The sequence below is a fragment of the Phodopus roborovskii genome, unplaced genomic scaffold, assembly GCF_943737965.1.
Source record: "Phodopus roborovskii unplaced genomic scaffold, PHOROB, whole genome shotgun sequence".
Classification (NCBI taxonomy): domain Eukaryota; kingdom Metazoa; phylum Chordata; class Mammalia; order Rodentia; family Cricetidae; genus Phodopus; species Phodopus roborovskii.
In genome coordinates, this window is record NW_026126651.1 from 9,607,501 (window position 1) to 9,620,793 (window position 13,293).

At 45.5% G+C, this 13,293-nt stretch overlaps 1 protein-coding gene across 1 annotated transcript in view; it reads right to left on the minus strand.

Annotated features, from left to right (window-relative positions):
- Window positions 1-13,293, minus strand: part of Gabra5 (gamma-aminobutyric acid type A receptor subunit alpha5) — an 87,287-nt gene that overhangs the window by 65,505 nt on the left and 8,489 nt on the right. The window contains exons 3-5 of the mRNA XM_051174325.1: window positions 5,098-5,219; window positions 3,417-3,484; window positions 3,100-3,320 (exon numbers count right to left, since the gene is read on the minus strand). Coding sequence (XP_051030282.1) covers window positions 3,100-3,320; window positions 3,417-3,484; window positions 5,098-5,219 — 411 coding nt within the window. The remainder of the gene's footprint in view (window positions 1-3,099; window positions 3,321-3,416; window positions 3,485-5,097; window positions 5,220-13,293) is intronic.

Here is a 13,293-nt window from a genome sequence, read left to right on the forward strand (position 1 = left end):
TCTGCTACTGTCTGGTGTCCTGAGCAATGTCACAATGCACATTTCTGTACAGATGTTCAGACCATGTTCCTTACGACCTCCTCAGAGTGGATGTTAGCACGGAACTACTGAGCCGAGGGTAACACCACCACTGGCTTTGTACGGTGTGTAAACTGGCTATGTGTTCCTGTAACAAATGCAAATGTCGATGTACGAACCTTCGGGGCTCATAGTTCTGAAAAATGCACCAACAGCCTGTTGGCTCCACTGTTGTGGACTTGCAGCAAGGCAAACATAAGGACCAGAATACATGAGGGCCATTCCATGCTGGGGAGGCGAAGGGAGGGCAAGGAAAGCTGCCCCCTCACTTGACGACTAGGCCACATCTCTTATTGGTCCTACATCTCCCCAGTGTTGCTGCTTAGGGGTAAGGCCTTTAGCATACTGGCTATGGAGGGACATTCAAGGTCCAAGCTGCAGCGCCAGGTCTGATGGGTGACCTCAGCGTTGCAAAGAAAACTGGATGACGGTTGGTTTTTATCAACTGAGAAAAGACCCTCCACTAGATTGGTTTGTATGCAAGCCTGTGGGGTACTGTCTGTATTTGTGGATGACATCGGAGGACCCAGCCCGCTATGGAGGTGCCACCCCAGACGGTGGTCACGGGTTGTGTGAGAAAGCAAACTGAGAAGGCCGTAAAGAGTGAACCGGTGAGTAGCAAGCACTCCTCCACGGCCTCTGACTCCGTTCTTGCCTCCCGGTGCTTGTCTTGAATTCCTGCCCTGATTCCCCTCAGCGGCGGACTGTTACATGGAAGTATAAGCTGAAATAAACCCTGTCCTCCCCACCCACCCCACCCCCACGTTGCTTTTGACCGTGGTGTTTAATCACAGCAGTAGACGCCTAAGCGACACAGTTTTAGCACATTAAAGATGCACGACAGTTCCGAGGACTATTCCACTTCTCAAATGTTGCAGACCGAGAAAAAGGAAAACTCGTTACCAGCTTCGCAGCTCATTAACAGTCTCGATCTGCATAAGCAACCACTCGTGGCTGCCACAAGTCGCTGTGGCTCTCATCGCTCATGCGTACCATATGTACGTACGTATCCTTCCTTCTGGGCATGACACTCTAAAGATGGCACTAATAGGACTCTCCCTGACCCAGTAAGGATGTGGCTGCGCTCCAGCGTACAAATGGGATGGATCGAGCAGGGACATTGCTGGAATTGCCGCTGGCCCTTTGACGGCTCTGGGACCCTGTGTGGTTACCCCTGAGGTGCTTACCAAACTCCTGTGAGCCTCACTGGCTCCGAGCACTAAGTGTGAAGGCGTTACCTGCACCTGGCTAGCAAAACTCTTTGACAACAGAAGCATTTGATGTCTATGCCCTGGAAGTGACACAGCCAGGGCCCCTTGTCCTGTCTGTCCCTCTCTATAGCGCAGATGACGTCACTGCTCACATAGGTAACATGCAGCGGAGTGTGGCATCACACATCTAACGTGATTGCTCCGAGTAAACCCATGCGTTTTATGATGTACGGCTTACACTTTGGATCTAACTAATCTCTTTGAGATGAGATGCAAGGACAATAGCCTAGTGTCGTGGTGGATATCTTTATTCTATGGGGAACAAAAGCCACTCCCACAATAGCTTTATTCAGTCCTTCACCCCAACGCTAGGTGCCTGCTAGCATGCTCCATGAGCTCAGACTCTGTCTTGTCCCTTTCTCTGTGGCTTGGCTTCCCTCGAAGACTCTTTTTATCCCCCACAGGGCACTGATCTAGGACTTGTTCTCAAACTTGCCGCTGTTTGTTAATGTCTCAACAGACTTCTTTGTATGGAGCGTGCTGTGTAGACACACTGTTATAGCTGTGTCCACGAGCAGGCACAAGTTGGAGGTCAGTGTGAGGAGAAGTGAAGGGTTGGGCAGAAAATGAGATGCCAAGACGTGTGTCAGTGTCTTGCTCACTACCACTCTCCCGTAAGTCATGTCTTGCTGTCACATAGGTGCACGACACTATACCCACATGTCCCTGGGGGACTATAGTTCAAACACAGCCTCTGAGTGTGACGACACCTATATCATTTTCTAATATGAGTATGCATAGGAGTTCTTTTTGAACAGCAATTTAGTGAAATAAATTTTACAGATACCTGAATGAGTTGTGTATGTGGCTAGGAAATGCAGACTTATTTTTTGCTTTGCTTTCTGTAATTTTGAAAGCATTTCATCAAGCCTACTTATGCTCACCATGGAAACTGAAAAGCTACGAAGGACTCTTGCTCATTGGTCAATTCATTGATTAACTTACGTCTATGAATAATTCAGAACAAGAGTGGCAAATGCCATTTTAAATTAAAAATGTTAACACTTATCCTTAGTATTTAAATCTCATCAAAACATAAGAAATGGTTTTTCAAATCTTGAAAATAAAGCTGTACAACCACAACCAAAATGGGTTCCTTGTAGGTTCATGACAAAATTTCTGTAAAATACAATTTCCCTCTTTCATTATGAGTCACTAGTTCAAAGGATGCTCTTGAGCATGTACCAAAATAAAAATGAGGACAAACGCTGATGTCTGTGGACATCTTCAGCCCAGGGAAACAATCTGAACAAGCCTTAACATTTGTACTTCTCCAAGCGCAAGCACTCACTTATGGTACACCACAGGGCACACACACACACACACAGAGGCACATGCACACATGCTCACACACATACATACACACACACGGGCATGCACACATGCATACACATGCACATGTACACACACACACACACGTACCCACACACCTCCAAGCACAAGTGCTCAATGTGTGATGTACTATAGTACACACACACTTGTGCTCACACACACACACACACACACACAAACACGGGCATGCACACATGCACACATGCACACACACGTTCCCACACACCTCCAAGCACAAGAGCTCAATGTTCAGTGTATCACAGTGCATACACACATGTGCCCCCACACACACATATACAACCCTCAAATCATTTGTTTACCCACTAGGCACTGAGCCTTGTCCAGATGTGTGCCAGACACATCTGGACATAGCCACCAGCTGACCTGGCCAGCCACCCAGGGGGACTCAACTGCTCACCGCATGGTGTAGAGTAGCGTGCCATCATCTTCCAGCCTCAGCAGCTTGTTGGGTGTAGTCATGTTGTGTGCGATGGACTTCTTCCCGTTGTGGAAAAATGTGTCTGGGGTCCAGATCTTGCTGGCAAGGAGGTTGTTGAGAGGCAGCCGTTGCATGGGCCCCTTAAACCGCAGCCTTTCATCTTTCCAGCTTTGTCGGAAAAACACATCTATGGTATACTCCTAATGGAGAAGAAGGTGACATGTCAGTGGGAGAGGCCCTTAACACAGGTGACTCCGTGTGGGGACTGTCCGTGTTGACTGGGGTTGGGTACCTACCATTTCCGTATCAGACACTGGGCCAAAGCTGGTAACATAGATGTCAGTCCGCACCTGCGTGATTCGCTCTGAAACACAGACACAGGTTGCTTCGCACACCCTCACCATGAACCTCTTCTGTATGGTGTTGGCGTTCTCAATGTAGTACTCAACTTCATTCTTTGTGACCACAGCATAGTTGTGTGTTTTTGTGAACCTGGAAGACTTGAAAAATACTCAATGGACCTAGGATATTCCAAACCACAAATCAAATAGAGTATCCATCATGGTAGGGAAATGGCCTGGGCCCTGGAGGAGTGGTCTTCAATAGATGTGGATGGAGATGGGAGGTCTAGAGTAGTATCTCTCGTAAGCCTGGAGCCCTGAGGCTAGCCTGTGGTGGATACTGACTTGAGTGAATAGGCCAGTCAAACTGGAAGCCGTGTGTGGGCTTGGGGGAGGAGAATTGAGCAAGGACTTTGTTGCATGCCAACAAAGCACAGCCTGAAAACAGAATCACTCCTCCTTAAATGACACGATGAACGTTAGAGACTCCCATCATCGGGCCCTACCATATTAACTAAAGCGATGGGGTGTACAGGAGTATCAGAATGATCAAAAGGACTGGGACAGGGGCTCCTGTTTCCCTTGGGTCATGAGCAGAAACTATGTCCAGAATGCTTAACGGCTCCCAACTGCCTACTGGCATAGTGGGCTCAGAGAGGTTCCTGGATCTCCTCCCGTTGAGGCCTTATTCACTTGCAGGGTATATATTTACCCTGTCTGTGTATTGTGACTTTAGTGCCCACCTTCTGGATAAGCAAGAAGCCCTACTACACCCTCTGACCCAGAGTGACCTATTATATTAGGGTTTCTACTGCATGAGTAAGAGGGACACGGGCTACCTGAATAAAATTCTGCAAGAGCCGATGGATGTTTCAGTGGTCTTCTCTGTGCTGAATGTGCAGAAATGTGCAGAGATGAAATTGTTGGGCACTGAGCCCAAGAATGTCTTCCCGTGGGGCACGGAGGTGACCCCAGACCTGTGAGAGCTTTTCTTTCACTAAGGACTATGAATACAAATCTGGGCTTTCTGTGATTCTTCTTTAATAATACAAACATTGGAGAACTCATTTTATTTCTAGACTGCATCTGGCAAAGTGTCTAAACCTCACGGTTTGTATATAGGAAGAAAGTTGAGAGTTTGGAAGTAGTTGTTATTTCAGACCTCTGCTGGGGTTCATGGGACTTCCCCTTTGGATACGCAGGGACATTGAGAATACCTTTACCCAGTGAGAGATGAGACTTCCAGCAAGTGAAGACAGAAAGAGAACCTTCAGTGGGCAGTAGAATTCTCATAGACATTTACATATAAAAGAGTGAGGGCCTTTTCCCTTATTTCCTAACACACTGTGTGCTCAGCATTAGCAACACCGAAGAACTGTTGTTCCAAGAAACCAGAATGGACTGTCAGATTATCTGGAAAGCTGGGAGTCTTCAGAAATGTGATGAGGAAGCCACTTCCCACCTGCCCCATGAATCTGAAAAATATTAACACAGGGCACACGATAGATCCGTTCTCGCTCAAAGTCCTAGCAAAGTAGCTCTCTCCAGAATTGTCTGAAGTTCAGTCAGCATATCGCTATGGCTGAGGGTGATTTTTCACTAGATTTTCACAGGCCTCAGCTGGAAGTACACTCACCTCCCAGCCCAGGCCGAAGTCTGTTGTCGTAGCCATCCAAAAGCCCATCCAAAATCCTGGTGAATATTGTGATGTTGTCATTGGTCTCGTCTCGTACAGAACCAGTTGGCATTTGTGAGAAGCTTTTAAAGAGAAAAATAAAAGAAAGAAAATTCTAATTGCTTCTTATAAATATTTTTTAAGACAGGCACAGAATACTCGCATGGCATCTGAACTTGGAGGGCTGTGATCTAATAAATAGACCTCCCATGCTGCCTTGGCTGGCCCCTGGATTCCCTTCACAAGCCCTCGATCTTGAATATCCTTAGTTCTGCTCCAGGCACAATGGCTGTCAACCTAACTTCCAGCTCCAAGTTCCCCACTCCTTTTGAGGAGCTAGAAGTTCTTGTTTCTTTTCTAAAGCCTGGGCTGCTCTTACAGGATGTGGCTCTCACTGCTTTAGTCACATTTGAAAAACAAAAATGAGCCTTGCTGCCTGGAACAGCAGGACCATGGCATCAGAGGGGGTTTCGGAGCTTTATTTAAATCAGAAAAATGGAGTTTGAAAAGTCAGTGAGAACAGGAAGGCTGAAAGTTTTAACCCAAGGAAGGTATGGTGGCATAAACCTTCAATCCCTGCACGCAGCAGAGGCAAGCAGACCTCTGTGAGTTCAAGACCAGCATTGTCTAAATAGTGAGTTCCAGGCAAGCAAAAGCTACATAGTGAGATCCTATCTCAAAAAACAAAAACAAAAACAAACAAAAAAAATTGTACCCAAGTTAGAAGAGAAGAAGGTAAGCCCAAATCTCACTGCACCCCTATTAGCAGACTGGCCTTCAGAAAGTGAACAAGAATATTCTGGTTTCACTCACTGGTGTGAAGTTGTCTAGGCTCCAAAAGTTGGTGGGGCTGGAAGCCAGAATTGACCTACTTAAATGTGATCAAGGCAAGCAATTGTTTCCAAGAGCTTGGTGCAGTAGACACACAACAATTCCGATCTCAGCTTACCCTAAGAAAACCAGGAAGGCTAACTGGGGGACAGAAAGCACACAGTAGCCTGTCTGGAGACCACAGATCCACCTCCATCTCCTCCAGATGTTTTCAGGGGTACAATCAGCACTTAACCTGCAAGCTGCTCTGGGCTTCACAGACTCAAGATGCATCACTGGGTGAAATCCAGTACTCTTGGCACTCACAAGGAGAGCACAGGATTCCTGGCACTTCCCTGGGAAGCCTGGCTGTGGGATGCCTGGCCTGTGTAAGCATTTTCTTTCATGCAAGTAGTTGAAATCAGAGTTGCTATCTCTCTGTGAGAAGCCAGGGTCAGAATGCACATGCCCTTTCCCCCACTCAGCTCTTGAAAACCACACGTTTGCATAGATTTTTACTGGTCCCAAAGAGAGTCCTTTTTGAATAGGCATAAAATTTCCCCTTGGTCTCGTTTCCACATCGCCATTAGAATGCATACAGCTGGAGGAAGCTCTCACTAGCTGAAACCCAGTCCTGTTAGTACAGAGCCTACAGATGTATTTCATTGTGTTATTCAGTATTTTAAAATACTACATGCCTCTTGTTTCTTACATCTATGATTTCAGACTTCAGAAGAAACAATGGAGTCGCCCCCTACCCCACCCCAACCCTGGCAGCTGGCAGCTGGGTGGAAAGCCTTGAAGAATAAGACTGCATAAGATGAATTCTGTACTTCGGGATTGCTTGGTTGTGTAGTAACTGGGCACAGACAGTCTGGCCTTCTCATGGCATTCAGCGATTGTCCATCTCGTCATCCAGTTTAGATGCCTGATGTTAGAAGGGCCTCACTATCTCTTCATTCAAAAATGAAGGTGTGGAGAATGTTCAACAGTAGGAAAAAAACAAACAACACAATGAGTCTATTTCTCATTGCTTAAAGCACCCAAGGCCAACTTCTTTCAAAAGCCCTTAACATAAAAATGTCATAAACAAGCCACTCAGAATTTATAAACTGTATGTTATTCAGGGAATAGGATTTCTGAGTATATATGCTGCCTGCCAACTAGTCATTTAATAGCTGTCTCGGTTACCAGCTGGACTGTCACATCGTTGTCAAGCTATGCTTAATTCACTTCGCAAATGGCCCTGAAGTACAAGAGTAATGTTGTTAGCAATTTCATTACAGTATGGTGTTCTCATTTTTTTCCATTTTATTGTTGTTGTTCTTGATCTCTGAGTATGCCTAATTTATAGACGGAACTTTGCCACGGGTGTGTGTTATAGGAAAAAACAAAATTGCAGATGGGTTTAACAGTACCCTAAATTTTAGGCACTCACCAGAGGTTTGGAGTACATTCCCACAATCAAGGGGAATTATTTCATGTTTCAAGGACATTTTCTAAGCTGGCCCTTTATCGGTTGTGAAATGAAGTTCAGTCACATTGGATAGGAACATACAGGGCTATTGAGAAGAAAAGATTTGGTGGCGGCGTCAATGGCAATTTTCCTAACAGCTGGCCACTGTATTGCTTAGCTCATGCTCTCTCTCTCTCACACACACACACATTCTCTCTATCTCTGTCTCTCTGTCTCTCTCTCTCTCTGTCTCTCTCTCTCTCTCTCTCTCGACTTATGCCCACCGCTTCATTGTTTCAGGCAGTTAGAATGCCTAGAATGCCTTTAGGGTCTGAATCTCACTTTACACATACCCAAATTGTCACCAATGTCAGGAATGGGTGCAATGCTTATGAATTCCAGAGATATTTCCATTTCCTGGATATATACTTTAGTTTATTATTTTTTTATTTTACATGCACGGGTGTTTTGCCTGTATGCATATCTGTGTAACAGGTATATGTTGGTGCCCACAGAGGCCAAGAGAGGGTATTAGATACTCTGAAACTAGAGGTAGGATGGATGGTTGTGAATTACCACGTGGGTGCTGGGAATTGAACCAAGGTCCTCTGGAAGAGCAGCCAGTGCCCTTAACTTCTGAGCCATCTCTCCAGCGAGACACGATTTTTACTGTATATTTTAAAATATCTACTCACACTTGCGCATAATGACACTTTCCTTAGAAAATTTTCAGTATCTTTCCTGCCCTGCCATAATTGCATCCTGTACTGATGTGGGTTCTTTATTTAGCAGTATTCAGGGCTTGGGGAGGGGTCTGGAGTATTTCCCTTGTTGTACTAACAGTCGTGTACCGGGAGTAGACAAAAAAAAAAAAAAAAAAAAAAAAAAAAAAAAAAAGGACAATAAGAAAAACACCCCTGGACGTGCCTCTTAGGGGCCAGGTTTACATTTTGTTGCTGTTGTTTTGGGGATTTCATTTCTTTGCTTTTCATAACCAACCAAAGAAAATGAATCGCCTGTGATACGCAGCTGTGCAATGTCCTATTCTCATGGTATTGAGGGTTATGCAAGTACTATTTGCTGCCCTGGCACGGTGCCTCCTTCACCCATAGATATCTGGGGACTCGGTGATGCCTCCTTCCAGCCACAAGATCATTCAGGACTACGTCCTGGGTGGAAAGAAACTCTAGTTTGGCTCAACAAAGCGCCGTAAGAGGAAAGCAATGGACAATGCACCCTGGAAACTGTTCAGTGGGAAGCAGAGTCATGGAAGGGTCTCTGGTAGCGCCACCAGGCAGTGTCTTTACCAGGCAGGCCAGGCCATCATCCTTCTCAGCAGGATATAGTGAAGAGAGACTGCTCACCCTTAGCATAACTGTGAGTGAGCTCCTGCTTCAGGGGCAAAATAAAGATCTTCCACGGAGTGGATTTTTGTGAGGAGACACTGAATCTGTCATTACTGGCAAGCGTCTTCAGCATGAAAGAAATACCTTTAAATGTTGGTAACTTACTTCCATTATAACTGAGGGGGTAATTCAATCCAATTATAATAAGGTTACCATAGCTACATTCTCTTGAAACTTGGACGTCCCCTTACAGTTTTTCAGTATGACTGATGAAAACGTGCTACACTTAGCCAGTGCTCCACCTCTACTCCTTCCACATGCGTGCATCTTCCGGAAAGGGGATGCCCAAGACAACAGAGATGCCCTTCAATGCGGAAACAAGAATCTGCGGGAGAGCGGACCCCTGCTACCATTGCTGTGGGCCTGCATAGCATCCCGACACAGCCTCCCTGACAGTTAATCATCTCTAGATAAGTTTGTGCTGGTGGTTATTAAGGTATAGAGTTTAGAAAATAACACAGAGGAAAGGCCATGCACATGCTCAGCCAGGGAAAAGGCAATTTTTCCAGTATGTCTAGTCAAAAACAGAGAACGTGTGTTCAACTGCACAGATGCAGAATCTGCAGGTATTTGGGGCTGAATGTGTAGAACCAACTTTGTCACTACTTTTTTTGCATTTCTTTGCCTAGTTGGTATGGAAGGCACAAGCATGTGACCCAGTGACTCTGGTGATTTTGATTTGTAGAATAAATGAAACAAGTGAGGCCCGTTTTCCAGCCTGCTGAACACAGTAGCTGCAGGACAGGCAGGGACACTGGTAGGTACTGCAGAGTGCCAAATGTCCCTGGAATCCCTGTCAGGGCAGTCCAACCTCTAATCCCCATAAAGCGAATTTAGGAACCAGCATTTTATGAGATCTGATCTACCAAGGGGTAGCTTTCCATACAGTCTGTAAGAGAGATAAACTGTGGGTGTCTCCAGCCAGTGAAGGAATCATTCCCTGTTGTCTCATTCCTGGCCTTTTGAAGGCATCAGCTACTTCTCAATTTCTAGTCCCCAGAGACTCGGGTTTAACTTAGCCCAGAGAGAATAAGAAATAATATTTGTGGAGCCTGACTCCTACCTGGTGACCTCCCTGTGTTGTCCTGATGAAAAGTGGGTGTTCTAGGGCTAAACTGGAGAGAGGATGATTGCCACAGGAACCCCTAAATCTTTCCAATGTTCCCCGGGGAATCCCAGTGATGGGACCCAAAGACAAGTGTCTGAACCTATGCCTGGCAGCTTTGGCTCTGACATAGATAGGAGGAAGTTTTGTACTGGAGAATTTTAGTAGATGACAGCAATGGTAGAAACCAAATGTCACTTCACAAGGCATCCCCTGACAGAGACACAAGGGATGGAGAACATGGGCGCTGTCTAGATTTGGAATGGAGCAAAACAGGCCTGGAGTTTTGAAAAGGAGATTGGCTCAATCCAGTGAAGCGGGTACTGAAGAGAGTTACGAACGGTGATCCCTACAAGGCAACAGGTATTTGCAGAGGGCATGAGACATCTGGTAAAAGCCGCTAGGGCTGCACTGATCCTCAGTATCAGAGCTCTGCACAGGGCCGGACAATGGGGAACAAGACAAAGGGCCCAAGTCCTAGGTTTAATCACTAATACTACACAAATTTTAAAAACGCAAAATGCTAATATACACCTGGGAAGATAGCCACAAACAAATCCATAAAAGACTTCTGATGCCAGGATCTACTTTGAAATTCTTCTTGAAGACAATGGTAACCTGAAGTGTCTTTTGACAAGCCCCTTGGACACTTATGAATGCAGACTTTGGCGAGGAAAGATGTGAGGATAGAGAGGCCAGTGACTCAGGGGCCTCAGTGGAGATAAGGGATGGGTCACAGGAGAGTCATTAGCTGGATGTGTTTCTTTTGGCCTTTCTATCTTTTCCTTTCCTTTTTAATGATGTCTCACACTATGGGGCACAAGTTGGCCTTGACCTCCTGGTCTAAAGCAGGTTGTATATTTGTTTGTTTGTTTTTGCCTCAGACTCCCAATTAGTTGGAACTACATGTGTTTCTACCATGTCCAGTTTGTTAGAATTTCTGAATGAGGAAGAAGGAAAATGAGGAGTGTGAAATTAGGGTTGGGAAATCCCAGATCCTGGAAGGAAGCCTCCTTCAGATCTACCATGTCTACACAGCGAGAACTGTAGACTTGCTGTAGAGTTCATTCATGGCCTCCCACATCTTCAGGCTTTACATTTCTCATCAACTACTGACTGAGAACGTTCAGGAAAAAAAATATAGCATCTGCACCACACATACACAGGAATTTGTTTTTGTCATAACTTATACCGTGTGTAGAATCTACAGACAGTGTAGCACACTGCAGGGTGGACACAGGGTACATGAAAATATCATGCCATTTCACATAAGGAACTCTGAAACCCAGAGGGGCTTCTGGGACCAGTCCCCCAGGAATACCAAGGGACAATGGACTCTGGCAAGGGAGTTGACTTAAGAGTTGTTTTCTCAGTGAGATCTAGAAGAATCTTGTGTGTGTGTGTGTGTGTGTGTGTGTGTGTGTGTGTGTGTGTGTGTGTGTGTGTGAGAGAGAGAGAGAGAGAGCAGAATTTTAAAGGATTTTACACCAGTGTAATTTTACTATTTACACATAGTGTTGTGGTTGATTCTGGTGAGGTTTCACTACTATGGTATTTTCAAGAGGACAATCTCTTATCATCCTTGGAAAGGTCATTTGAGTATTATTGTCATAGCTCAGATAGTATCGGAGAAGACAGAGTTGTGGGTTTCTTTGTGATATTGTCTGTGCTTGCATTGACAGCCATTTGTAATTTACATAAGACAGCTCCATAGCAGTAACTTCGGGCAGTTTTGATGTGAACACTTTTGTGAATTTTCCTGGAATTGATTGACTTTGTGTGTCAGTGTACCTACCTTCTGAAACTAAATTCCTTCCTTGGGTTTTTAGTACTTGTAAGGAATGCATCTTCATTTTGCATGTTGATGTCTCTATATAGCTCTGCATAAGCAGCATCATTCACCGATGTCTTACTCAGTTGTCTATTGCTTACCTCTTTAGCTCTCTCGTGAGCAACAAGGCAGGCCTTAGGGGGACAATGGCTACAATTTTGTTCCCACATGAGAGCACCTGTCTCAAGGTGGGACTGCAGGACTTGAAATACGTTTCATATGGCTAAACCCTGGCTACACTCAGACCCTCCCAGTGCTGCCCTTCACTTGCCCAAATCAAAGCTATCTTCCTGACCACTCTTCCTGCAGGCTCTCTACGACCGTGGCACTGTTCCTGGCTCAGACTCCCAAAGCTTATCACTGTGACTCTACAGGCCTTAGCACCTACTATTACCCTGTCCCTTCATTCCTCTTCTCAGAAAATTCACCGAGAAAGCTGCATACATCACACACGCACACACACACACACACACACACACACACACACACACACACACCTCCCTCCCCTTCCCCTGCAGCTGCTCCTGTCTATCCCCCGCCGCCTATAATCCAGGGACCTCTTTGCTGAAGGCCAGGAGTGACTTCTGAATTGCCAGATCCAAGAGTCAAGATCTACTGCTTAACTTACTGGGCCCAGTAGCTACATTTGACAGAGAAGACTACATCCCTCTTCCTACGTAGCTCTCTCCTCTAGGCCTCTAAAAAACTTGTTTTCAGGTTCTGGCTATTGATCATGCTTGATTACTTGTTTTTTTGTTGTTTTGGATTGGTTTGGTTGGTTTAATTTTGGATTTTCAAGATGGGGTTTCTCTGTATTGCTTTGGAGCCTGTCCTGGAACTCATTCTGTAGATCAGCCTTAGAACTCATAGAGATCTGCCTGCCTTTGCCTCCCAAGTGCTTGGATTTAAGGTACGCACCACCAATGCTGGGCTCGATTACTTGTTTATTTTTTAAGACAGGGTTATGTTGTGTAGCTTGAAGCTAAGATTTTCTTGCTTTAAACCCATAAGTGCTGCTGTGTCCAGCTATACTCTTCTATTCTTTCCTCTTCTCTGATCCTTTCCATTTTGCCTCCACTCTTAACCCTGCAAAACTCATAGCTCCGTAATGTCTATGGACCTCTTCCCACTCTGTCTATGCTCACTTTCTGCCTATTCTCATACCAGTAACTTTCAAATCATGACACAGTCCAGTTTTCCTCTGGACTCCAGCCTCCTGTGTCCTAAGGCCTGTCTAGCTACTTGGATGAATGTGGAAGTGGTTTCTCCAAGGGCTTACTACAAAGCCATAGTTACACACACATGTACTTCTGCTCGCTTCCCCATGTCAGTGATAAGAGGGAGAGCTGATGGTACATCTTTGACCCTTTATCTTTCCTTCACACCCACACCTTCCAATAAACACATTCCATTGGTCAAAATGCAGCCTTCTTCGTGCAAACACCATCCTGGTTCCATCCCTCCCCATCTTACGCCAGACTCCCCACTCAACTCTGCACTCACAGGGGATGCAACATTGAGGTCACATCATTACTTCATCTAAACAATG